The following is a 25,804-nucleotide window of genomic DNA, read 5'->3' as shown; positions in this document are numbered from 1 at the left end:
TGTTCCGTGCCTAGGAACTCTGAAACATTAAAGAGATTGGCTAGGACACATTTCTTACAGACATCAAGAAATGTATCCAGAATATTAAACTCCAGCCCAGTAATAGGGTTAGTAACATTAGCAAAAACTAACCCCAACTGTCAGAATGAACATGGTTCAGTCCTGGGTGAGATTAACAGCAGCAATAACAGCAGAATCCAACTCCTGCAATCACATATGAATCCGCTGGTGTTTTAGCAGGGTGGATGACTGAGTAAATCCCTTCCCACACTCGGAGCAGGTGAACGGCCTCTGTCCAGTGTGAACTTGCTGGTGTGCCAGCAGATGGGATGAACGAGTGAATCCCTTCCCACACTCAGAGCAGGTGAATGGCCTCTTCCCAAAGCAAACTCGCTGGTGTGTTAGAAGGTCGGATGACTGAATGAATCCCTTCCCACATACGGAGAAGGTGAACGATCTCTCCCCAGTGTGTACACGTTGATGGTGTGTCAGTCCCCCACAACTTTTATAGCACTTCCCACAGTCCAAGCATTTAAAAGATCTATCATGATTGCGAACTCGCTGGTGATTCAGCAAGTTGGATGACTGAGTGAATCCCTTCCCGCACTCGGAGCAGGTGAATGGCCTCTCCCCAGTGTGAACTCGCTGGTGTCTCAGTAGGTGGGATGAGTTAGTGAAACCTCTTCCACACTCAGAGAAGCTGAATGGCCTCTCCCCGGTGTGATTGCACTTGTGTCTCGACAGGCCAGAGGATCTGTTGAAGCCTTGTCCACACAGAACACGTAAACGGTTTCTCCCCACTCTGAACAGTCCCTTTTTGTTTCTATGTTCAAAGGTTGATGATGTACAGGTCCCGATGAATTGAGCTACTGTCAGACCTTGATGTGATTGTTCTCTGCATCCTGTAAAATAAATTACAAAAAGAGGAAAGAGAGCGTGAGAGAGAACCCACAAAAAGAGGCAGCTTGTGAAATTGGATTTAATGAATCTGGTCATTTGTGGGGCCGGCATGAGAAAAAAGTGACCAAGAAAGCTGCCGGATTGTCATAAAAACCCAACTGGTTCACTGATGTCCTTCAGGGAAGGCAACCTGCCACCCGGGCTGGGCCTGCGCAAGATTCTGGTCTCTATGGGAGGAGGTGGGGTGGGGGGGTTGCAGGGATTGGGGAGGGTGAAGGAGGGGGACAGTCTAGTGCCAAGTGGACCAGGTGTTTAAAGGTCATTCATTCACAGCAAGCTCCCACAAACAGCAATGTGATACTGTCCAGATAATCTTTTCTACTGATGTTGATTGATGGATGAATTTTGGCCAGGGCACGGGGGATAACTCCCTCGTTCTTCTTCGAAGTAGATCTTTTACGTCCACTTGAGAGAGCAGACGGGATTTCAGTTTAACGTCTCATCTGAAAGATGACATTTCCGACAATACTCCCTCAGTATTGCACTAGAGTGTCAGCCTAGATTTTTATGCTGAAGTCTCTGGAGTGGGACTTAAACCTGCAACCATAGAATCATGGAATAGGATCATAGAATCTTGGAATACTGCGTGCAGTTTTGGTTTTCATATTTACGAAAGGATGTACTTGCTTTGGAGGCAGTTCAGAGAAGGTTCACTAAGTTGATTCAGGAGATGAGGGGGTTGACTTATGAGGAAGGGTTGAGTAGGTTGGTCTCTACTCATTGGAATTCAGAAGAATGAGAGGTGATCTTATCGAAACATGTAAGATTATGAGGGGGCTTGACAAGGTGGATGCAGAGAGGATGTTTCCACTGATAGGGGAGACTAGAACTAGAGGGCATGATCTTAGAATAAGGGGCCGCCCATTTAAAACTGAGATGAGGAGAAATTTCTTCTCTCAGAGGGTTGTAAATCTGTGGAATTCACTGCCTCAGCTGTGGAAGCTGGGACATTGAATAAATTTAAGACAGAAATAGACAATTTCTTAAACGATAAGGGGTTATGGGGAGCGGGCAGGGAAGTGGACCTGAGTCCATGATCGGATCAGCCATGATCGTGTTAAATAGTGGAGCAGACTCGAGGGGCCGTATGGCCTACTCCTGCTCCTATTTCTTATGTTCTTATAAAAGCAGAGAAGTCCTGCTACAACTGTACAGAGTATTGGTTAGGCCACACCTGGAGTACTGAGTACAGTTTTGTTCTCCGTATTTAAGAAAGGATATACTTGCATTGGAGGCTGTTCAGGGAAGGTTCACTAGGTTGGTTCTGGACATGAGGGGGTTGACTTATGAAGATAGGTTGAGCAGGTTGGGCCTATACACATTGGAGTTCAGAAGATCGAGAGGTGATCGTATCGAAACATATAAGATAATGATGGGGCTCGACAAGGTGGATGCAGAGAGAATATTTCCACTCGTAGAGGAAACTAAAACTAGGGGACATGGTCTCAGAATAAGGGGCCTCCCATTTAAAACTGAGATGGGAAGGAATTTCTTCTCAGAGTCTTGTAAATCTATGGAATTATCTGCCCCAGAGAGCTGTGGAGGCTGGGTCATTGAATATATTTAAGGCGGGGATTTATTTTTGAGGGAGTAAAGGGTTATGGGGAGCGGGCAGGGAAATGGAGCTGAGTCCATGATCAGATCAGCCACGATTTTATTGAATGGCGGAGCAGGCTCGAGGGTCAAAATGGCCTATTCCTGCTCCTATTTCCTTTGTTCTTATGTAGAATGGTTACAACACGGAAGAAGGCCATTTGGCCTGTCGAGCCCGTGCTGACTCTCAGTTAATCCCTCCCCCCCTGCCCTTTTCCCGTAGCCCAGCAATTTATTTTCCTTCAGATTCTTATCCAACTCCCTTTTGAAAGATAAAATTGAATTTGCCTCCACCATCCTTTCCGGCTGTGCATTCCAGATCTTAACCACTCGCTGCAGGAAAAAACGTTTTTTCTCGCGTTGCCTTTGGTTCTCTTGCCAATCACATTAAATCTGTGTTCTCTGGTTCCCGACCCTTCTGCCAATGGGAACAGTTTCTCTCTATCTACTCTGTCATCCTTGACTCCGAGGGACTGCCTAAGAGAGAAAGCGATCCACTCTGTCCAGATCTCTCATGATTTTGAACGCCTCTATCAAATCTCTTCTCAATCTTCTCTGCTCCAAGGAGAACAATCCCAACGTAACTGAAGTCCCTCAATCTCGGAATCATTCCAGGAAATCTTTTCTGCACCTTCTCTAAGGCCTTCACATCCTTCCTAAAGTGCGGTGCCCAGAATTGGACACTGTTAGCGTTAGTGTTTTCTTAGAAGAATCACTCAACACTCAGGGTCGGTTCCAATGCTGAAGCAGCTTTTATTACGCTCAGCGGGAAGGAAAAACTCAGGACCGTATCCAGGTTTCTCTTCACAGAACAAAGAGTTACATGTACCTTTATATGTTTCACAACAGTTACAAAACAGTTTACTACAGTTACACAGCCCATCACGGCTGGACACAAGCCAATCACAACGATTATAGATTACATATAGGTTCTTTTAACCCAATAGAATTCTCCTAGTATCCAGGGAACCATATGTTCGGTTATTGTCAGCTTGGGCTGATCGATGGCTTTATAGGTTCTCTCCCTAGTTCTTTCATCTGGGAGAAATAATTGGTATATAGCCTTGTTTACAGCAAATGGTTTCCCTCTTATCTTTCTTCCTGGGGAATTAATTGGTTTATGGCCTTGCTCACAGGAGATGGCTTCCTTCTTATCTCTGTCTTCCCAGGCATTCCTACAGTGGGCCTCACAGGGTTATTGCTCGGTCAGTGAACGTTCAACAGTTCACAGCTTGACTACCTGGTTTCCCATCATGCCTGGGCAGCCATTTTATGTGTGTGTCCATTTAAGCTTATGTGAGTTTTAAATATCCAGCAGGTGCCTAATGCCTAAGTCTATATATATATATTTCTACTCTCTACAACAATTCCCCCTTTCGGTAAAGGGACTAGTCCTAGTCCTCTTTTAACCGAAATACTGCCTTTATCTGATATTTGTGCACGGCCCGGTACTCCTTGCCTCAACGTGCTGGCCAGTCACGCGGTTTCAGGAGTTCCGGTTGCTTAAATCAAATTAACAAAGGCTAGCTCCTCCCGTCCCCTTATCAAACAGGCCTGTTTAATATCCAGGGAACGGTGATTAGTCCGTTTCCGCCGTTTGTGGCGCCTGCATACCTGGCAGGCCATCACGCCCCATGTTATTGTATTCCGACCAGTGTGTGTGAAATAATTCGGATCCATGGGTGGATGTTCACATTTATTCCCCAGTCCCAGACTTTTCTCCACCAACTCTGACTTTGTAAGTCTACCTCGGTATCTTCTTCCAGTTCTTTGATTTTAGTTTGTAGCTGGTGATAGAGTTTTACGGATTGCCCCACTCTGAGCCTTAACTCCCGTAATTCCTCGGTTAGATGTGGGATAGGGACCTGCTCTGGCTCGTCATAATCCTGCAAATGATCATGGAGCTGATCAGTTTCTTCAATAACTTCGGACTTCCGGCGCCTAACCTGGGTGATATGTGCTTGCCCGATCGCGACAGGTCGTAGTGGTGTAAAGCAAAAGTTTGGCTGCGGTATAGGGCACTGTAGGTCATTATACTGGTATGAACGCTCTGTGGTAGAGACGCAGTATCTTCCCCTCCCTCCGTAGCCTGCCCTCGCGAAGTGCATGTGTGCGGGCACTATTTCTAGTACACACCCGTTGGTTCGGTTAAACCCGCACTCGTCTAGTTCCCCTCGGCCCACCGGGTGAGGGCATACTGTGATTTCCCCCCTTTGCTTGCAATCTGCTAGGGAAATCCCAGTAAGTATGTTGTTTCGACGAACGGCAGAGGTGGTGGTTAGGTAGTAGCGTATGGAGACATTTTCCCGTATTACTCCGATATTCTCTAGTTGGTATAAGGGGAACGGCCCTGAGTCCGGCGTTGCTATAGGGATCAACAGGACTATCCCTATCCCGGTAGTCCTACCCATCTGGCAATCTGGAATTGCGGGGTATACTCGGGTCAGTCCCTTCAGAGTACAATTATCCAGTGTCCCCCTTTGGTTCGCCAACTGAGCTAAATGTGAACTGTCTATCCAATCGGGTACTTCCCCGCGTTGGATCTGGTCGAGGTTGTGGCGGATCTGTCCCACCATCCACAGACCATAAGCATGACAGAGTTGCCCCTGTCTTTGCTTTATTGTATCTTCTTGTTCTCTATCAATGAGGTGATTGATGGTTTTAGCGTGAGCTTCCAGGACTGAGATGCCATCCAGCTGGATTTTGGCACACTCCTTTCCTAGGTTGGCCTGGTCTTCCTGGTTTTGCTCCACCCTCTCCAATAACCCCTTCATCACCCCTTTAAGCTGTTCTACCCTCTCATTTAGCCCTTGTATGTCTATCGAGTTCACTACGGAGGTTCCTGTATTGAAAACGGTAGCAACATCATTTACTATTTCCCTCTTCACCCTGGGTGCTAACCCCTGTCCCCGGAACTTACTGGCACCCATGGCATCGGCAACCTGCTGCATTACGACTTTACTTAATACATTGTACATCTTCCTTGACTGTTCGGTACAATATTCCGGCATCTGGATGCCTGAAATATTGATCAGAACAGGCACAATTTCATGTTTAACATTATCATACAATAATTCCCCTTCGTTGTACATTGCAATCCCATTTTCTGGTCCCTTAGTAGTTATGGGACAAGGCAGTTCTTCGGGCAATGTAGTGATTCTTATGGGGCGCGGTGTTGGAGGGGGTGAGAAACATACATACAATTATATTGCAGCCGCCCCCGCCTCCTCGTAATACCCACACAGCCCCATTCCCTTCTTGCGGATGACTGATTGCTGGGATTGTCCCGGAGGCACGCAAATTATGCCGAAAGTACATTCATCAGGCCCTTTGACATCCCTCCGTTTAATGCATCTGCTCCTTATACCCGTGGAGCACTGTACACATACTCTTATTCTTATTAGGATTCTTATTAGGATTCACTTGTAACCATGCATTAAAATAAGTCCTGTCCTTGCTCCAGTCCTTGGCTGCTGGGATGCACATTCCGTCCATTAAATTTTAAACAGACGGCCTGGTCGTCACCAGGGGTTAAGTTTTTTTGCTCTACGAGTGTCCCTGTCACCCTGCAAAATCAGAAGGACAAGGTTATAATCGAACCATTTCGAGCTGAATCTGTAGGGCGTGCGCCCGTGTCTTTACCCACTTAAATATTACCCAAACTCCTATTATGACCAAGGCCAAAGCTATTCCTCCAAACATCGCTGTCTGCTTTACCGTTAGGTTGGGTTTGTGGACTACACCTACCCACCGTGGGGTACATTGGCTCTATTGCCAGAGGTGATGGTGCTATGGCTGCGCACTGCACTATCCGTCTAGACCCGTTATCTCTTCCAGCCTGTTTATCTTAGCTTTTAACTCTTCAATTTGTTTTATTGAGTATCTATTTCTTTATTGTATCAGGCAAGTATTATTACATAAGCTAGTTCTGTTTTTATTTTTGTTTCCTCTGTTAGGTGAGTCTTTTTTTTTCCTATTAAGAAATCCAAATTAATAATGTTCAGTATAAAACGGCTGTCAATGGAAAGGGTTAACTCCTTTCCAGGTTTGTAAGAAGACCTGATGTCATTACGTGACTTCACGTAATCATCTGAAAAAAAAAAGTCTTTGTGCCTTCAAAACTGGCTTCGAAATTAGGAATCCGTTAAACAGCATAAATCATTAGAGTAAACTCCAATGTTTTCTTAACTTCTAATTCAAGTACTTGCCAAAGAATTTTTTTTTTTTAATTGTTTTAAAACAAGACCACACATACAATAGCAATTTTGTTTACTGAAATTCAATTCTGTTTTTTTTTTATTTCTCTCTTTCTCCTCGTTATCTTCAAAACCCTCCTGCTTGTTTAGACTGTTCGGGACATTTTGGAAATCTTTTCAAACTGCATTGAAACTTTTTCATAATTGAAAATTCGAATCCATGTAGAGTGTTTTTTTACTTATTCCAATTTTTTTTCTCTTCTAATTAAACCAATATCTTTTTCACAGCAAACATCAACTAGTATTTAGTAAGTTATGTCTTTTTCCATTTAGTCTGTTACATCTTTTTTTTTTCTTTCTTCAAATTAGGTTTTGTATTTTTTTTTTCTCTTCTAATTAAACCAATATCTTTTTCACAGCAAACATCAACTAGTATTTAGTAAGTTATGTCTTTTTCCATTTAGTCTGTTACATCTTTTTTTTTTCTTTCTTCAAATTAGGTTTTGTATTTTACACGGAGGGTTCGTAACTCCATAAAGTTGTTAATTTAAAATCATTTGTTTACTTTCAAAGTGGCGTCTTTATCTTTTTCTTTTTCTCCATAACTGGAATGGAGTCCAGCTTTTGAGTGCTGCCTTTCGTTATCTCAAAATGCTCCAGTTTCAAAGTCGTTACTAAAGCTTGCTGTTTTTTTAACATTTTCCAAAAGTTCCTTTTACACCTTCGCAGATAGCTCGCCACTTGCCCAGGAGTTTGACCTGATCAGATTTAATTTAATCTTTTTCTTTTTTTTTTTAAATCCACCTCAGTATTTCCTGTGCCTTCTCTGAATATCTCAAAATCCCAATTCAAACGTTGTAATTTCAATCTTTATTTAAAACTTTTTTTTTTAGAAGCTCTTTTTTTTTAAAGCATTCTTTATCTCATTCCGAGACTAAATTTATGTCTTTCAACCCAATCAATCATTGCATGTTTTCTTTCGGCAAGTAAGTGAGCATGTCAAATAAATATTTTGCTCAACAAACCTATTCTTTATTTGTTTATTTTCCTAGCTCCGTAACTTATCATCCGAATAAATCCACACCTGCGTTTCTAACTTAAATGTCTTAAAACTTCCCACATACAGGACAACATTACAAAGGGTTTAAAAAAAGACTTTCACTCTGTTTCTAAAATAAACAGACACTTGCATTCCTCTTCCAACCAGGCTTTCGGAACATGAAAACATAAAAAAATTCATTCTGCAGTCAAAAATCACACAGACACTTCTCACTCAACGATCAGACATTTACAACAGTCTCTCTTCTTGTTTTGGCCGGCTCTATTTTTGGATCCATGACCTTTCAGGGAATTCGTAGTTTTATCTAAATAATTCCTCACATAACTAATTTTTTGGATCCATGACCTTTCAGGGAATTCGTAGTTTTATCTAAATAATTCCTCACATAACTAATTCCTGAGGATTCCACCCTGCTTTAATCATTTTTTCAATTAGCTTCTTTTGTTTTTCCGCCAGGTGGCGGGTAAGCGACCCTTCTGGTCCCCACTCGAGTTTACTTGTTTTCATGGCCATTCCTGGGTAGGACTAGTACCATTAGGAATCTACTCTCAGAGGTCCGCTTTCTTTCTAGCGCGACTTGTAGTAAACTGTCTCTTGGCTACTGTCAGGTCACAAGTTCTGCTGTTACACAAACTTATACAATTCTTAAAAACGCGTTTAAGCAATTCCCGCAGTGCTCTACGTATCCTTAACGACTACCTACCACCGCTCAGCCCGTTGGTCCGACCCTGTTCACAGGTTTGGATTCCATTAGCCGCTGTACACCGCTTGGTTCTACCCCGGGGTATTTCAAATTACACTACTGGGTCCGGAAGATGTCTCTCGGTATCACGATCCCACGGTCTAAGTGTGTTCCCTACGCCTACTTGGTTCCTGGCCGTCACGTGGGACAAAAGTCCTCTTAATTCAGGCTCAGGCTAGGCGTTTGAGATATTAGACCGTCTCCTCATGTCGATCAACCAGCTTCCACCTTCCGCACCCTTTATACTTAAAAATTGTTTTTTATACTCACCCGGGTTTTTTTTCCAAGGGCGTCCAGCGACTCCGGGAAATCCCGTCGACTACGCCATTGTTAGCGTTAGTGTTTTCTTAGAAGAATCACTCAACACTCAGGGTCGGTTCCAATGCTGAAGCAGCTTTTATTACGCTCAGCGGGAAGGAAAAACTCAGGACCGTATCCAGGTTTCTCTTCACAGAACAAAGAGTTACATGTACCTTTATATGTTTCACAACAGTTACAAAACAGTTTACTACAGTTACACAGCCCATCACGGCTGGACACAAGCCAATCACAACGATTATAGATTACATATAGGTTCTTTTAACCCAATAGAATTCTCCTAGTATCCAGGGAACCATTGTCAGCTTGGGCTGATCGATGGCTTTATAGGTTCTCTCCCTAGTTCTTTCATCTGGGAGAAATAATTGGTATATAGCCTTGTTTACAGCAAATGGTTTCCCTCTTATCTTTCTTCCTGGGGAATTAATTGGTTTATGGCCTTGCTCACAGGAGATGGCTTCCTTCTTATCTCTGTCTTCCCAGGCATTCCTACAGTGGGCCTCACAGGGTTATTGCTCGGTCAGTGAACGTTCAACAGTTCACAGCTTGACTACCTGGTTTCCCATCATGCCTGGGCAGCCATTTTATGTGTGTGTCCATTTAAGCTTATGTGAGTTTTAAATATCCAGCAGGTGCCTAATGCCTAAGTCTATATATATATATTTCTACTCTCTACAACAGACACGATACTCCAGTTGAGGCCGAACCAGTGTTTTATAAAGGTTCCTCATAATTTCCACACTTTTGTACTCTATGCTTCTAATTATGAAGCCCAGGATCCCGTAAGCCTTTTTAACTGCTTTCTCAACCTGCCCTGCTATCTTCACCGATTTATGCACACATACCCCCAAGTCTCCCTATTCATGCACCTCTATTAGTATTGTACCATTTAGTTTATATCTCCTCATTTTTCTACCAAAATGCATCATAGAATCATAAAAATCTACAGCACAGAAGGAGGCCATTTCGGCCCATCGTGTCCACTCCAGCCAACAAAGAGCTATCCAGCCTAATACCACTTTCCAGCTCTTGGTCCGTAGCCCTGCAGGTTATGGCACTTCAAGTGTGTATCCAAGTACTTTTTAAATGTGGTGAGGGTTTCTGCCTCTACCACCCTTTCAGGCAGTGAGTTCCAGAACCCACTACCCTCTGGGTGAAGAAATTCCCCCTCAAATCCCCTCTAAACCTCCTACCAATTAATTTAAATCTATGCTCCCTGGTTCTTGACCCCTCTGTGAAGGGAAATATGTCCATCCGATTCACTCTATCTCAGCTCCTCATAATTTTATACACCTCAATAAGGTCTCCCCTCAGCCTCTTCTGTTCCAAAGAAAACAACCCCAGCCTATCCAATCTTTCTTCATAGCTACATTTCTCCAGTCCACGCAACATCCTCATAAATCTCCTCTATACCCTGTCAAGAGCAATCACATCTTTCCTGTAATGCGGTGACCAGAACCGCACACAGTACTCTAGCTGTGGCCTAACTAGTGATTTATACAGTTCAAGGATAACCTCCCTGCTCTTGTATTCTATGCCTCAGCTGATAAAGGCAAGTATTTCATATGCATTCTTAACCACCTTATCTACATGGCCTGCTATCTTCAGGGATCTGTGGACATGCACTCCAAGGTCACTTTATTCCTCTACACTTCTCAGTGTCCTGCCATTTACTGTGTATTCCCTTGCCTTGTTAGCCCTTCCCAAATGCATTATCTCACACTTCTCCAGATTGAATTCCATTTTCCACTGTTCCACCCACCTGACCAATTCATTGATATCTTCCTGCAGTCTACAGCTTTCTTCTTCATTATCAACCACACAGCCGATTTTAGTATCATCTGCAAACTTCTTAATCATACCCTCTACATTAAAGTCTAAATCATTGATATATAGCACAAAAAGCAAAGGACCTACTACTGAGCCCTGGGGAACCCCACTGGAAACAGCCTTCTAGTCACAAAAACACCCATCAATCATTACCCTCTGCTTCATGCCTCTGAGCCAATTTTGGATCCAACTTGCCACTTTGCCCTGGATTCCATGGGTTTTTACTTTCGTGACCAGTCTGCCATGTGGGACCTTATCAAAAGCCTTGTTGAAATCCAGAAACACAACATCAAACATACTACCCTCGTCAACCCTCCTTGTTACCTCCTCAAAAAATTCAATCAAGTTACTCAGACACAACTTTCCTTTAACAAATCCATTCTGACTGTCCTTGATTAATCTGTGTCTTTCTAAATGAAGATTTATCCTGTCCCTCAGAATTTTTTACAATAATTTTCCCACCACTGAGGTTGGGCTGACTGGCATGTAATTACTCGGTGTGTCCCTTTCTCCCTTTTCACATTTCACACTTTTCTGCATTAAATTCATCTGCCACGTGTCCGTCCATTCTACCAGCCTGACTATGTAATTTGAAGTCTATCACTCCCCTCCTCACTGTTCACTATACTTCCAAGTTTTGTGTCCTCTGCAAATTTTGAAATTGTGCCCTGTACACCCACGTCCAAGTCATTAATATATATCCAGAAAAGCAGTGGTCCCAGAAGCGACCCCTGGGGAACACCACTGTATACCTTTGGTCCAACACTGTTCTCTGTTTCCTGTCACTGAGCCCATTTAGTTTCCCAGCTGCCACTCTCCCTTTTATTCCACAGACCTCACTTTTGCTGGCAAGCCGACTATGTGGATTTCCAAAAGGCGTTCAACAAAGTGCCACATAATAGGCTCTGTGTCGAACGCCTTTTGGAAATCCATGTACACCACATCAACCGCATCGCCCTCTCTGTTACCTCATCAAAAAACTCGATGAAGTTGGCTTCACCTTTGAAAATTCTCATCCTCCGGTCTTACACCCTCCGGGACCCCTTCCCTCCTCCAACTCTGGCCTCTTGTGCAACCTCCCACTTCCTTCGTTCCACCTTCAGATGCCTTGGCCGTATGATCTTTGATCAAGGGATAGTGCAGGAAAGTGGAGCAGAGGTAGAAGATCAGCCATGATCTTATTGAATGCCGGAGCAGGCTCGAGAGGCCGAATGGCCTACTCCTGCTCCTATTTCTTATGTTGTTATGTTTTGGTCACCTGTCCTAATGTCTCCTTCTTTGGCTCGGTGTCAATTTCTGACTGATTACACTCTTGTGAAGTGCCTCGGAACGTTTTACTACATTAAAGGCGCTATGTAAATGCAAGTTGTTGCTGGTGTGCTACTCTAGGCCTCAGCTTTGCCAGACAGAATCAGTGAGGGATGGTGGCTGTGCTGTTCCCCCTGGGCGAAATGATGGCAGCAAGCTGTATCGGCTCACAAGCTCAGAATGACCACTTGGCAAGGTACTGGAGGAGAAACTGTGACTGTGGCCAAACTCCACCATCACACAGCACCTTCAGGAGAGAAAGGGACAACATTCAGATCCTCCAATGTATCTGGATTTCAAACAGCAAGGATTGGAGAAGTGGGAGAGCGTGGGACGGGGGATTTGCAGCTTAGGAGGGGCTAGATAGGAAAGAATGTTTCAATGAAACTAAAACTGTTCAGAATTTCTATCCTGTACTTAGAGTGATGGCATTTGTAAATAATGAGGACAGATTGCACAGACTAGGCTTGTATTCACGAGAATATAGAAGGCGAAGAGGTGATATAATTGAGGTGTTTAAGATGATTAAAGAGTTGATAGGGTAACGAGAGGGATACTATTTCCTCTGGTGGAGGAGTCCACAGCAAGGGGGCAGAATCTTGAAATTAGCCCGAGACCATTCAGGAATGATGTCAGGAAGCACTTCTTCATACAGATGCTGAGAGCTGGAACTAGGGTCATAGTCTCAGGATAAGGATTTGGCCATTCAGGAATGAGATGAGCATTTGAATCTTTGGGATTCTCTACCATAGGGAGCTGTACATGCTCAGTCATTGAGAATAATCAAGACTGAGATCAAATTTTAGACACTAAAGGAATCAAAGAATCTGGAGATAGGGCGGGAAAGCAGGCCCGAGGGGCCGTATTGCCAACTTCTGATCCTATTTCTTCTATTCTTAAAAGGTAGTGCAAATCTGGAATTCTGTTCCCCAAAAACTGAAAATGTCAAAACTGTGCGTTAGATTGTTAGGCAAGGGTACCAAGGGTTCGGGACTGAAGGTGGGAAGATGGAGTTAAGATCAGCCGTGATCGCATTGAATGGTGGAACAGGCTCAAGTGGCAGAATGGCCGACTCCAGTTCCTTTGTTCCTACTTATAATCCTGACTTTTGTAAACTACTTTTACATGGTATTAGAAGGGAAGGATATACAGACGGGATTAATCCTGGGTCCCTCCTGTTCCTAGCACTCAGTTTCAATGGACGGTGCCTTTACCCACTGAGCCGTTAGGAGGAGGGTCCAGTAACCCTGCTGGGAAATGCACGTATGAGGCCTCAGGTAAGGACAGTGGAATAGTCCATCGACACACTGTCGAGGTTCACACATGGAGATTGGGCACATGGGTCACATATTGGAGAGAAACTGGTGAGTGTAGAACTGAACCCAGCCAGAGTCAGCACCTTCAGGGGAGGAGAGGGAGGGAAACCAGTGAGTGGAGAACTGAACCCAGCCAGAGTCAGCACCTACAGAGGAGGAGAGGGAGGGGAACCAGTGAGTGTAGAACTGAACCCAGCCAGAGTCAGCACCTTCAGGGAAGGGAGAGAGAGGGGAACCAGTGAGTGTAGAACTGAACCCAGCCAGAGTCAGCACCTTCAGGGGATGAAAGGGAAGGGAACCAGTGAATGTAGAATTGAACCCAGCCAGAGTCAGCACCTACAGGGAAGGAGAGGCGAGGAGGGTAAATAGTATGAAGTTTTGCCTTATTCTTCCCTGGACCTAAAACTACTGAACTCAGTCTTTCTGGAGCTGCGGGTGGATTTACTCTGGAGCATGCACGATGCTGAGAATGATGTGAATAGCACATTTAGTCAGTTGGTCTTACCGCAGGTAAAGGGTCCACAGCCAGATAGGGAATGGAAGACTAGCAGGAAGAGCAGTGCAAGGAAGGTAGTGCAGGGGTCACCTGCGGTCATCCCCCTGCAAAACAGATATACCGCTTTGAGCACTGTTGAGGGGGATGACTCATCAGGGGAGAGCAGCAGCAGCCATGTTCATGGCACCGTCGCTGGCTCTGCTGCACAGGAGGGCAGGAAAAAGAGTGGGATGTGATTGTAAGGGGAATAGATGGCCGTTTCTGCGGCCACAACCGAGACTCCAGGATGGTATGTAGCCTCCCTGGTGCAAGGGTCAAGGATGTCTCGAAGTGGGTGCAGGACATTCTGAAAAGGGAGGGTGAACAGCCAGTTGTCGTGGTGCATATAGGTACCAACGATATAGGTAAAAAATGGAATGAGGTCCTATGGGACGAATTTAGGGACCTAGGAGTTAAATTAAAAAGTAGGACCTCAAAAGTAGTAATCTCAGGATTGCTACCAGTGCCACGTGCTAGTCAGAGTAGGAATCGCAGGATAGCTCAGATGAATACGTGGCTTGAGGAGTGGTGCAGAAGGGAGGGATTCAAATTCCTGGGCATTGGAACCGGTTCTGGGGGAGGTGGGACCAGTACAAACTGGACGGTCTGCACCTGGGCAGGACCGGAATCAATGTGCGAGGGGTAGTGTTTGCTAGTGCTGTTGGGGGGGAGTTAAACTAATGTGGCAGGGGAATGGGAACCTATGCAAGGAGACAGAGGGAAATAAAATAGAGTCAGAAGCAAAAGATAGAAAGGAGAATAGTAAAAGTGGAGGGCAGAGAAACCCAAGGCAAAAAACAAAAAGGGCCACATTACAGCAAAATTCTAAAGGGGCAAAGTGCATTAAAAAGACAAGCCTGAAGGCTCTGTGCCTCAATGCGAGGCGTATTCGGAATAAGGTGGACGAATTAACTGCGCAGATAGCAGTTAATGGGTATGATGTAATTGGCATCACTGAGACATGGCTCCAGGGTGACCAAGGCTGGGAACTCAACATCCAAGGGTATTCAGCATTTAGGAAGGATAGACAGAAAGGAAAAGGAGGCGGGGTGGCGTTGCTGGTTAAAGAGGAAATTAATGCAATAGTAAGGAAGGACATTAGCCTGGATGATGTGGAATCGGTATGGGTGGAGCTGCGGAATTCCAAAGGGCAGAAAACGCTAGTGGGAGTTGTGCACAGACCACCAAACAGTAGTAGTGAGGTTGGGGACAGCATCAAACAAGAAATAAGGGATGTGTGCAATAAAGGTACAGCAGTTATCATGGGCGACTTTAACCTACATATTGATTTGGCTAATCAAACTGGTAGCAATGCAATGGAGGAGGATTTCCTGGAGTGTATTAGGGATGGTTTTCCAGACCAATACGTTGAGGAACCAACTAGAGAGCTGGCCATCCTAGACTGGGTATTGTGTAATGAGAAGGGACTAATTAGCAATCTTGTTGTGCGAGGCCCCTTGGGGAAGAGTGACCATAATATGGTAGAATTTTTTATTAAGATGGAGAGTGATACAGTTAATTCGGAAGCTAGGATCCTGAACTTAAGGAAAGGTAACTTCGACAGTATGAGGTGTGAATTGGCTAGAGTAGACTGGCAAAAGATACTTAAAGGGTTGACGGTGGATAAGCAATGGCAAACGTTTAAAGATCACATGGATGAACTTCAGCAATTGTACATCCCTGTCTGGAGTAAAAATAAACGGGGAAGGTGGCTTAACCATGGCTAACAAGGGAAATTAAGGATAGTGTTAAAGCCAAGGAAGAGGCATATAATTTCGCTAGAAAAAGCAACAAATCTGAGGACTGGGAGAAATTTAGAATTCAACAGAGGAAGCCGAAGGGTTTAATTAAGAAGGGAAAAATAGAGTACGAGAGGAAGCTTGCAGGGAACATAAAAATTGACTGCAAAAGCTTCTATAAATATGTGAAGAGAAAAAGATTAGTGAAGACAAACATAGGTCCCTTGCAATCGGATTCAGGTGAATTTATAATGGGGAACAAAGAAATGGCAGACCAATTGAACAAATACTTCAGTTCTGTCTTCACAAAGGAAGACACAAATAAACTTCCGAATGTACTAGGGGACAGTAGCTCTAGTGCGATGGAGGAACTGAAGGATATCCTTATTAGGCGGGAAATTGTGTTAGTGAAATTGATGGGATTGAAGACCGATAAATCCCCAGGGCCTGATTGTCTGCATCCCAGAGTACTTAAGGAAGTGGCCCTAGAAATTGTGGATGCATTGGTGATCATTTTCCAACAGTCTATCAACTCTGGATCAGTTCCTATGGACAGGAGGGTAGCTAATGTAACACCATTTTTTAAGAAAGGAGGGAAAGAGAAAATGGGTAATTATAGACCGGTTAGCCTGACATCAGTAGTGGGGAAAATGTTGGAATCAATCATTAAGGATGAAATAGCAGTGCATTTGGAAAGCAGTGACAGGATTGGACCAAGTCAGCATGGATTTATGAAAGGGAAATCATGCTTGACGAATCTTCTGGAATTTTTTGAGGATGTAACTAACAGAGTGGACAAGGGAGAACCAGTGGATGTGGTGTATTTGGACTTTCAAAAGGCTTTTGACAAGGTCCCGCACAAGAGATTGGTGTGCAAAATCAAAGCACATAGTATTGGGGGTAATGTACTGATGTGGATAGAGAACTGGTTGGCAGACAGGAAGCAGAGAGTCGGGATAAACGGGTCCTTTTCAGAATGGCAGGCAGTGACTAGTAGAGTGCCGCAGGGCTCAGTGCTGGGACCCCAGCTCTTTACAATATACATTAAGGATTTAGATGAAAGAATTGAGTGTGATATCTCGAAATTTGCGGATGACACTAAACTGGGTGGCGGTATGAGCTGTGAGGAGGACGCTAAAAGGCTGCAGGGTGACTTGGACAGGTTAGGTGAATGGGCAAATACATGGCAGATGCAGTATAATGTGGATAAATGTGAGGTTATCCATTTTGGGGGAAAAACACAAAGGTAGAATATTATCTGGATGGCGGCAGATTAGGAAAGGGATGTGCAACGAGACCTGGGTGTCATGGTTCTTCAGTCACTGAAAGTGGGCATGCGGGTACAGCAGGTGGTGAAGAAGGTATGTTGGCCTTCATAGCTAGGGGAATTGAATATAGGAGCAGGGAGGTAAAACTGCAGTTGTACAGGGCGTTGGTGAGGCCTTACCTGGAATATTGTGTTCAGTTTTGGTCTCGTAATCTGAGGAAGAACGTTCTTGCTATTGAGGGAATGCAGTGAAGGTTCACAAGACTGATTCCAGGGATGGCTGGACTGTCATATGAGGAGAGACTGGATCAACTGGGCCTTTATTCACTGGAGTTTAGAAGGATGAGAGGAGATCTCATAGAAACATATAAGATTCTGACGGGACTGGACAGGTTAGATGCGGGAAGAATGTTCCCGATGTTGGGGAAGTCCAGAACCAGGGGACATAGTCTTAGGATAAGGGGTAGGCCATTTAAGACTGAGATGAGGAGAAACCTCTCCACTCAGAGAGTTGTTAACCTGTGGAATTCCCTGCCGCAGAGAGTTGTTGATGCCAGTTCACTGGATATATTCAAAGGGGAGTTAGATATGGCCCTTACAGCTAAGGAGATCAAGGGGTATGGAGAGAAAGCAGGAAAGGGGTACTGAGGGAATGATCAGCCATGATCTTATTGAATGGCGGTGCAGGCTCGAAGGGCCGAATGGCCTACTCCTGTACCTATTTTCTATGTTTCTATGTTTGATGGGACAGTGTAGAGGGAGCATTACTCTGTATCTATCCGTGCTGTACCCGCCCTGGGAGTGTTTGATGGGACAGTGTAAAGGGAGCTTTACTCTGTATCTAATCCGTGCTGTACCCGCCCTGGGAGTGTTTGATGGGACAGTGTAGAGGGAGCTTTACTCTGTATCTAACCCGTGCTGTACCTGCCCTGGGAGTGTTTGATGGGACAGTGTAGGGGGAGCTTTACTCTGTATCTAACCTGTGCTGTACCTGCTCTGAGTGTATTTGATGCTGACACGAGTTGCTTACATCGATGAACACACCTTTCAACTGAAAGATAAACCCATCAGCTTCTCCCTGGACGCAGGTCCTGAGGGTCAGTGAGTGTCCCGAACATTTTAAACATCTCCTCATCCTTTTTGTTCTAATCAGAAGAGCCCCAGTTTCTCGAATCTCTCTCCCCATAACTAAAGCCTCTTGTCCCTGCTAGCATCTCAGTGAATCTTCACTGTACCCGCTCCATGGCCTTGACAGTCACCTCACAGTAAAATGCCCCAAAACTTGACACTATATTCTAAATACAGCCTAATCAATGATTTGTGCTTGACACCCGATTTATAAAACCAAGGATAAAATTTTTAAACAACTTGATTAACTTGTCCTCCCACATTTAACGATTTGTGTAAATGAACACATTGTAGGTTTTAAAGATATTAGCATAACGTGGCTGAAATACATTGTCATGAAACGTCTGATATAATGTGTATTATGGGAGAGAAGTTTATTCTGAGTTAGAAACTCAAACAGGAGCTTCACTGCAGACAGGTCACCGTGGCAACACTGATAAGACATTCCATTCCACTGAACCCACTGGCTGGAAACTTTAATCAGATCAGAGGAAACAACAGAGTTTTCCGTTATTAACCACAATATAAGCATCATACAGAGTGAGTAACAGAATCAATTATAATGTGTGATGAAAGGTTCTGACAGAAGGTCTCTCTCCACGGACGCTGCCTGACCTGCTGAGTATTTCCAGCATTTTGTTTTGATTTCGGATTTACAGCATCCGCAGTATTTTGTTTCTGTAATTGGAAGGTTCTTTCAGAGAGCCGCACAGGCACGATGGGCCGAATGGCCTCCTTCTGTGCTGTATCATTCTGTGATTCTATGAAGTGTCAGTTTAATGCTATTACAGAAGCATCAGAGAGTTTGTGTGAGAATGTAACTGATTATCGAGCCAACGTGTCTGGGTTATGTAAACTGAACATGTTCACACTGGGACAGAGGTTGAGAGGTGATAGGATTACTGTTTGTAGGATTCTAAAGGGACTGGATAATGTAGAGCATGACAAGTTATTTCACCTTGTCCAGAACAGTAGAACCAGAGGGCACGGCCTGTGCTTAAAGGGGGTAAATTCAAATCCAATCTGTGGGAACAATATTTCAGTGAGAGTGGTCAATCTATGGGACAGGCTCCCTCGGGAGACAGTGGAAGCAGTTCGTGTTGATTCATTCAATACAAATTGGACCGATTCCATTCATAGAATGCCATTTTGGGACACAATATGAGAGTAATTTGAGATGTGACGTGTGGTAAGTGTAGAATGCTCGGGAGGAACAGATGACTTTGGTCCTCTGGGTCCTAAAGCTCTCCATCCCTGGTGTTTTCCTCGCCTCATGTCTGGGTCTGTTGTACACTCATTGATAGCGACTGATTACTGTGATTGGTCAACACTCCAATATCGCTGCATCATGGGACTACCAGGATGGTAGAAGGCCAATTAGATGAGAACTGAAATAATCCAGAGTAAGGAAGGAGAAAAGGCCCAAAAATGGAGCAGTCAGTAACAGGACATCAATTGGTCTCCTCTTAATATGGAGACACCACAGAATCCACACAAAGTGTGTTTGAAACAAAGCTGATTTATTTGACATTTATCCAAACATTAAACTCCAGCCCAGTTGCAGGTGTGATCAACATCAGCAGATAAAAACTCCAACTGCCAGAATGAACATGGTTCAGTCCTGGATGTGATTAACAGCAGTAATAACAGCAGAATCCAACCTCTGCAGTCACTTGTGAACTTGCCGGTGTCTCAGTAAGGAGGATGACTGAGTGAATCCCTTCCCACACAGCAAGCAGATGAAAGGCCTCTCCCCGGTGTGAACTCATTGGTGTGTGAGCAGGTGGGATGTCTGAGTGAATCCGTTCCCACACACGGAGCAGGTGAACGGCCTCTCCCCATTGTGAATGCGGTGGTGTTTCAGGAGGTGCTGTTTACTTTTAAAGCTCTTCTCACAGTCAGAACATTTAAAAGGTCTGTTATCAGTGTGAACAAGTTGATGTGTGAGAAGGTTGAATGAACAAGTGAATCCCTTCCCAAACACAGAGCAGGTGAACGGCCTCTCCCCAGTGTAAGTGTGTTGGTGTGTCAGCATAGAAACAGGAGCAGGAATAGGCCATTCGGCCCTTCGATCCTGCACCACCATTCAATAAGATCATGGCTGATCATTCACCTCAGTACCCCTTTCCTGCTTTCTCTCCACACCCCTCGATACCTTTAGCCATAAGGGCCATATCTAACTCCCCTTTTGAATATATCCAATGAACTGGCATCAACAACTCTCTGCGACAGGGAATTCCACAGGTTAACAACTCTCTGAGTGAAGAAGTTTCTCCTCATCTCAGTCCTAAATGGCCTACCCCTTATTCTAAGACTGTGTCCCCTGGTTCTGGACTTCCCCAACATCGGGAACATTCCACCCGCATCTAACTTGTCCCGCCCCATCAGAATCTTATATGTTTCTATGAGATCCCCTCTCATCCTTCTAAACTCCAATGTATAAACACCCAGTTAATCCAATCTCTCCTCATATGTCAGTCCTGTCATCCCAAGAATCAGTCTGGTGAACCTTCGCTGCACTCCCTCAATAGCAAGAACGTCCTTCCTCAGATTAGGAGACCAAAGCTGTACACAATATTCCAGATAAGGCATCACCAAGGCCCTGTACAACTGCAGTAAGATCTCCCTGCTCCTATACTCAAATCCCCTCGCTATGAAGGTCAACATGCCATTTGCCTTCTTCACTGCCTGCTGTACCTGCATCCCAACTTTCAATGACTGAAGAACCATGACACCCAGGTCTCGTTGCACCTCCCCTTTTCCTAATCTGCCGCCATTCAGATAATATTCTGTCGTCGCGTTTTTGCCCCCAAAGTGGATAGCCACATTATACTGCAGCTGCCATGCATTTGCCCACTCCCCTAACCTGTCCCAAGTCACCCTGCAGCCTCTTAGCTATCAACAGCTCACACCGCCACCCAGTTTAGTTCAGATCCTTTGTGCTTTTAAAGTTCTTGTCACAGTCAGAACATTTAAAAGGTCTCTTATCAGAGTGAACTTGCTGGTGTGTCAGGAGTTTGATAAAGCATTAAATCCCTTCACAGATTCAATGCAGGTGAATAGCCTCTCTCCAGTATGAACTCGCTGATGTGTATAGAGGCTGGATGACTGAGTGAATCCTTTCCCACACACGGAGCAGGTGAACGGTCTCTCCCCGGTGTGACTGCGTCGATGAGTTTCCAGCTCAGACGGGTAACTGCATCCCTTCCCACAGTCCCAACATTTCCACGGTTTCTCCATGGTGGGGGTGTCCTTGTGTCTCTCCAGGTTGGACGATCAGTTGAAGCCTCGTCCACACACAGAACACGTGTACGGTTTCTCCCCACTGTGAATGGTGCGATGTTTTTTCAGGCTGTGTAACTGGTTAAAGCTCTTTCCACAGTCAGTGCACTGGAACACTCTCACTCAGGTGTGTGTGTCTCGGGGCTTTTCCAGTCACACTGATGTTTGAAATGTTTTCCCACAGACAGAAGAGATAGACATTTCTCCTTCCACATTGAAAGGCGGCTGATATTCAGGCCCTGATGAATGGAGTGAGTGTGTGAGATGTGGATGTGATGTTGGGTTTGAGATTGCGGCCTGTAAATGCTGCCCTTCTCACAGCCTGGAACAGCAGTTTACAAAAGCCCTGACTGTGAGTCCAGGATAGAAATTCACAACATTCTCTCCTCCTGGTTCCTGGTCCAGGGAAAGGCCGCGCATGCGTCCTGCTGCCCCTGCCCCAGCAAGATGGCGACGGTTCCCCGGCCTGTCACCGGGAGAAAGCCCGCAGCTGCCCCTCCCCCGGGGGCCCTGCTCGGGACAAAGGCCAGAGCCGGAGGTTGTTGTTCGGGGCCTGAGGCCCAGAGCGAGTGTTTATAAAGCCTCCTCGCCGGTTCCATTGCTCCCCTGCCGCCTCCTCCCCACTCCGGAAGCTTCTCTCCGCCCTCCGTCTCCATCGCCTGACTGGCGGCACTGCGCACGTCCGGGACCCGCCCCAAGCCCTCCCCGCGCCTGCGCACTAGGCCCCTGCAGCGTTGATAGGGCCTGTCCCGGCGCGCGGTGCATCCCGGGTAATATCCGGCGCCATTTTGTTCACCAATGTGAGTGGAATAGCTGAGGAGGACAGAGATACCTTTGGAGAAGGGAATAGGAGGAGGAGCTGTGCAGCACAGAGCTGGAGATTCTTCTTAGCAAGTGAGTGGCTTGCTAAACAGAGCGCAAATTGGATGCTGAGGGAGAGGGAGGTGCTCAGTAATTTAAACCCAGGAGCAACAGTAAATAATAAATAATCGCACTGGAGGAAAACGAAAAAGTGACGTCATGATCAACACACCGAGAGGAACCCGAGCAAGTTAGGATAAGTATATCGGTAAGTACATCGATATACCTTTGTGTATTTAGTCTCTTTAGTGGTTAGTGTTAAGCTTGACTTAGTAAGGATTTATTAGTGCAAGGCAAAGTTAAACGAGGTAAATGACTCAGTTCTAACTGCATTTAAAGATGCTTAAAAGTGATAAATAGCAAATTAATTAATCAGTTGAAGAAATAAACTACAGATAACAAAATAAAACGATTCATTCATTGATAAAGACCAGGCAATGTGTCGAGATTGTAGTATCTGGGAGCTTGTGAAAAACGAGACGATCCCACACTGCCTCATCTGTAGCAAATGTCTCTGCCTCATGACAGAGAAACATAGAAAATAGGTGCAGGAGTAGGCCATTCGGCCCTTTGAGCCTGCACCGCCATTCAATAAGATCATGGCTGATGATTCCCTCAGTACCCCTTTCCTGTTTTCTCTCCATACCCCTTGATCCCCTGAACCATAAGAGCCATATCTAACTCCCCCTTGAATATATCCAGTGAACTGGCATCAACAACTCTCTGTGGCAGGGAATTCCACAGGTTAACAACTCTCTGAGTGAAGAAGTTCCTCCTCATCTGAGTCCTAAATGGCCTACCTCTTGTCCTAAGACTATGTTCCCTGGTTCTGGACTTCCCCAACATCGGGAACATTCTTCCCACATCTAACCTGTCCAGTCCTGTCAGAATCTTATATGTTTCTATGAGATCCCCTCTCATCCTTCTAAACTCCAGTGAATAAAGGCCCAGTTGATCCAGTCTCTCCTCATATGACAGCCCAGCCATCCCTGGAATCAGTCTGGTGAACCTTCGCTGCACTCCCTCAATAGCAAGAACGCTCTTCCTCAGACTAGGAGACCAAAACTGAACACAATATTCCAGGTGAGGCCTCACTAAGGCCCTGTACAACTGCAGTAAGGGCCACCCTGCTTCTATATTCAAATCCCCTAGCTATGAAGGCCAACATACCATTTGCCTTCTTTACCGCCTGCTGTACCTGCGTGCCCATTTTCAGTGACTGATGAACTATGACACCCAGGTCTCGTTGCACCTCCCCTTTTCCTAGTCTGCCGCCATTCAGATAATATTCTGCCTTCGTGTTTTTGCCCCCAAAATGTATAACCTCACATTTATCCACATTATATTGCATCTGCCATGCATTTGCCCACTCACCTAACCTGTCCAAGTCACCCTGAAGCCTCTTAGCGTCCTCCTCATAGCTCACACCGCCACCCAGTTTAGTGTCATCTGCAAACTTGGAGATATTACACTCTATTCCTTCATCCAAATCGTTAATGTATATTGTAAAGAGTTGGGGTCCCAGCACTGAGCCCTGCGGCACTCCACTAGTCAAGGACTCGTTTATCCCGACTCTCTGCTTCCTGTCTGCCAACCAGTTCCCTATCCACATCAATATATTATCCCCAATACCATGTGCTTTGATTTTGCACACCAATCTCTTGTGTGGGACCTTGTCAAAAGCCTTCTGAAAGTCTAAATACACCACATCCACTAGTTCTCCCTTGTCCACTCTGCTAGTTACATCCTCAAAAAATTCCAGAAGATTAATCAAGCATGATTTCCCTTTCATAAATCCATGCTGACTTGGTCCAATCCTGTCACTGCTTTCCAAATGCACTGCTATTTCATCCTTAATGATTGATTCCAACATTTTCCCCACTACTGATGTCAGGCTAACCGGTCTATAATTACCCATTTTCTCTTTCCCTCCTTTCTTAAAAAGTGGTGTTACATTAGCTACCCTCCTGTCCATAGGAACTGATCCAGAGTTGATAGACTGTTGGAAAATGATCACCAATGCATCCACTATTTCTTGGGCCACTTCCTTGAGCACTCTGGGATGCAGACTATCAGGCCCCGGGGATTTATCGGCCTTCAATCCCATCGATTTCCCTAACACAATTTCCCGCCTAATAAGGATATCCTTCAGTTTCTCCTTCTCAATAGACCCACTGTCCCCTAGTATCTTCGGAAGGTTATTTGTATCTTCCTTCGTGAAGAGAGAACTGAAGTATTGGTTCAATTGGTCTGCCATTTCTTTGTTCCCCATTAAAATTTCACCTGAATCCGACTGCAAGGGACCTACGTTTGTCTTTACTAATCTTTTTCTCTTCACATATTTATAGAAGCTTTTTATATTCCCTGCAAGCTTCCTTTCATACTCTATTTTCCCCCCTTAATTAAACCCTTAGTCCTCCTCTGTTGAATTCTAAATTTCTCCCAGTCCTCAAGTTTGTTGCTTTTTCGAGCCAAATTATATGCCTCTTTCTTGGCTTTAACACTATCCTTAATTTCCCTTGTTAGCCACGGTTGAGCCACCTTCCCAGTTTTATTTTTACTCCAGACAGGGATGTACATTTGCTGAAGTTCATCCATGTGATCTTTAAATGTTTGCCATTGCTTATCCACCGTCAAACCTTTTAGTATCCTTTGCCAGTCTACTCTAGCCAATTCATGCCTCATACCATTGAAGTTACCTTTCCTTAAGTTCAGGATTCTAGTTTCCGAATTAACTTTGTCACTCTCCATCTTAATAAGGAATTCTACCATATTATGGTCACTCTTCCCCAAGGGGCCTTGCACAACAAGATTGCTAATCAGTTCCTTCTCATTACATATCACCCAGTCTAGGATGGCCAGCTCCCTGGTTGGTTCATTGACATATTGGTCGAGAAAATCATCCCTAATACACTCCAGGAAATCCTCCTCCACCGCATTGCTACCAGTTAGTTTAGCCCAATCAATGTGTAGATTAAAGTCGCCCATGATTACTGCTGTACCTTTATTGCACACATCCCTTATTTCTTGTTTGATGCTGTCCCCAACCTCACTACTACTATTTGGTGGTCTGTACACAATACCCACTAGCGTTTTCTGCCCTTTGGAATTCCGCAGCTCCACCCATACCGATTCCACATCATCCAGGCTAATGTCCTTCCTTACAATTGCATTGATTTAATCTTTAACCAGCAACGCCACCCCACCTCATTTTCCTCTCTGCCTATCCTTCCTAAATGCTGAATACCCTTGGATGTTGAGTTCCCAGCCTTGGTCCCCCTGGAGCCATATCTCCGTGATGCCAATCACATCGTATCCGTTAACTGCTATCTGCGTAGTTAATTAATGCACCTTATTCTGAATACTCCTCGCATTGAGGCACAGGGCCTTCAGGCTTGTTTTTTTTAAACACACTTTGCCCCTTTAGAATTTTGCTATAATGTGGCACTTTTTGTTTTTTGCCTTGGGTTTCTCGGCCCTCCACTTTTACTATTCTCCTTTCTATATTTTGCTTCTGCCTCCTTTTTATTTCCCTCTGTCTCCCTGCATAGGTTCCCATCCCCCTGCCATATTAATTTAACTTCTCCCCAAAAGCACTAGCAAACACTTCCCCTAGGATATTGGTTCCGGTCCTGCCCAGGTGCAGACCGTCCGGTTTGTACTGGTCCC

General features: G+C 44.9%; 1 protein-coding gene across 1 annotated transcript; it reads right to left on the bottom strand.

Moving 5' to 3' along the window:
- Window positions 1-210: 210 nt before the first annotated feature.
- On the bottom strand, window positions 211-20,027 carry LOC139232765 (zinc finger protein 436-like). Its single transcript, XM_070863267.1, has 2 exons — window positions 19,805-20,027; window positions 211-764 (listed from the first exon to the last, which is right to left on the bottom strand). The coding sequence occupies exons 1-2, from the start codon at window positions 20,025-20,027 to the stop codon at window positions 211-213; spliced, it is 777 nt and encodes a 258-aa protein (XP_070719368.1).
- Window positions 20,028-25,804: the final 5,777 nt, after the last annotated feature.

This window comes from Pristiophorus japonicus, chromosome 20 (genome assembly GCF_044704955.1).
Source record: "Pristiophorus japonicus isolate sPriJap1 chromosome 20, sPriJap1.hap1, whole genome shotgun sequence".
NCBI classification, from domain to species: Eukaryota; Metazoa; Chordata; class Chondrichthyes; family Pristiophoridae; genus Pristiophorus; species Pristiophorus japonicus.
This window is presented reverse-complemented; position numbering and strand designations above follow the sequence as displayed.

Coding starts and splice junctions, on each gene's coding strand:
- LOC139232765 (XM_070863267.1), bottom strand. CDS start 20,027: ATGCTGACACACCAACACACTTACACTGGGGAGAGGCCGTTCACCTGC. Junction 765..19,804: donor GCCGTTCACCTGCTCCGTGT/GTGGGAACGGAT, acceptor TGTGTGGACAAG/GCTTCAACAGATCCTCTGGC.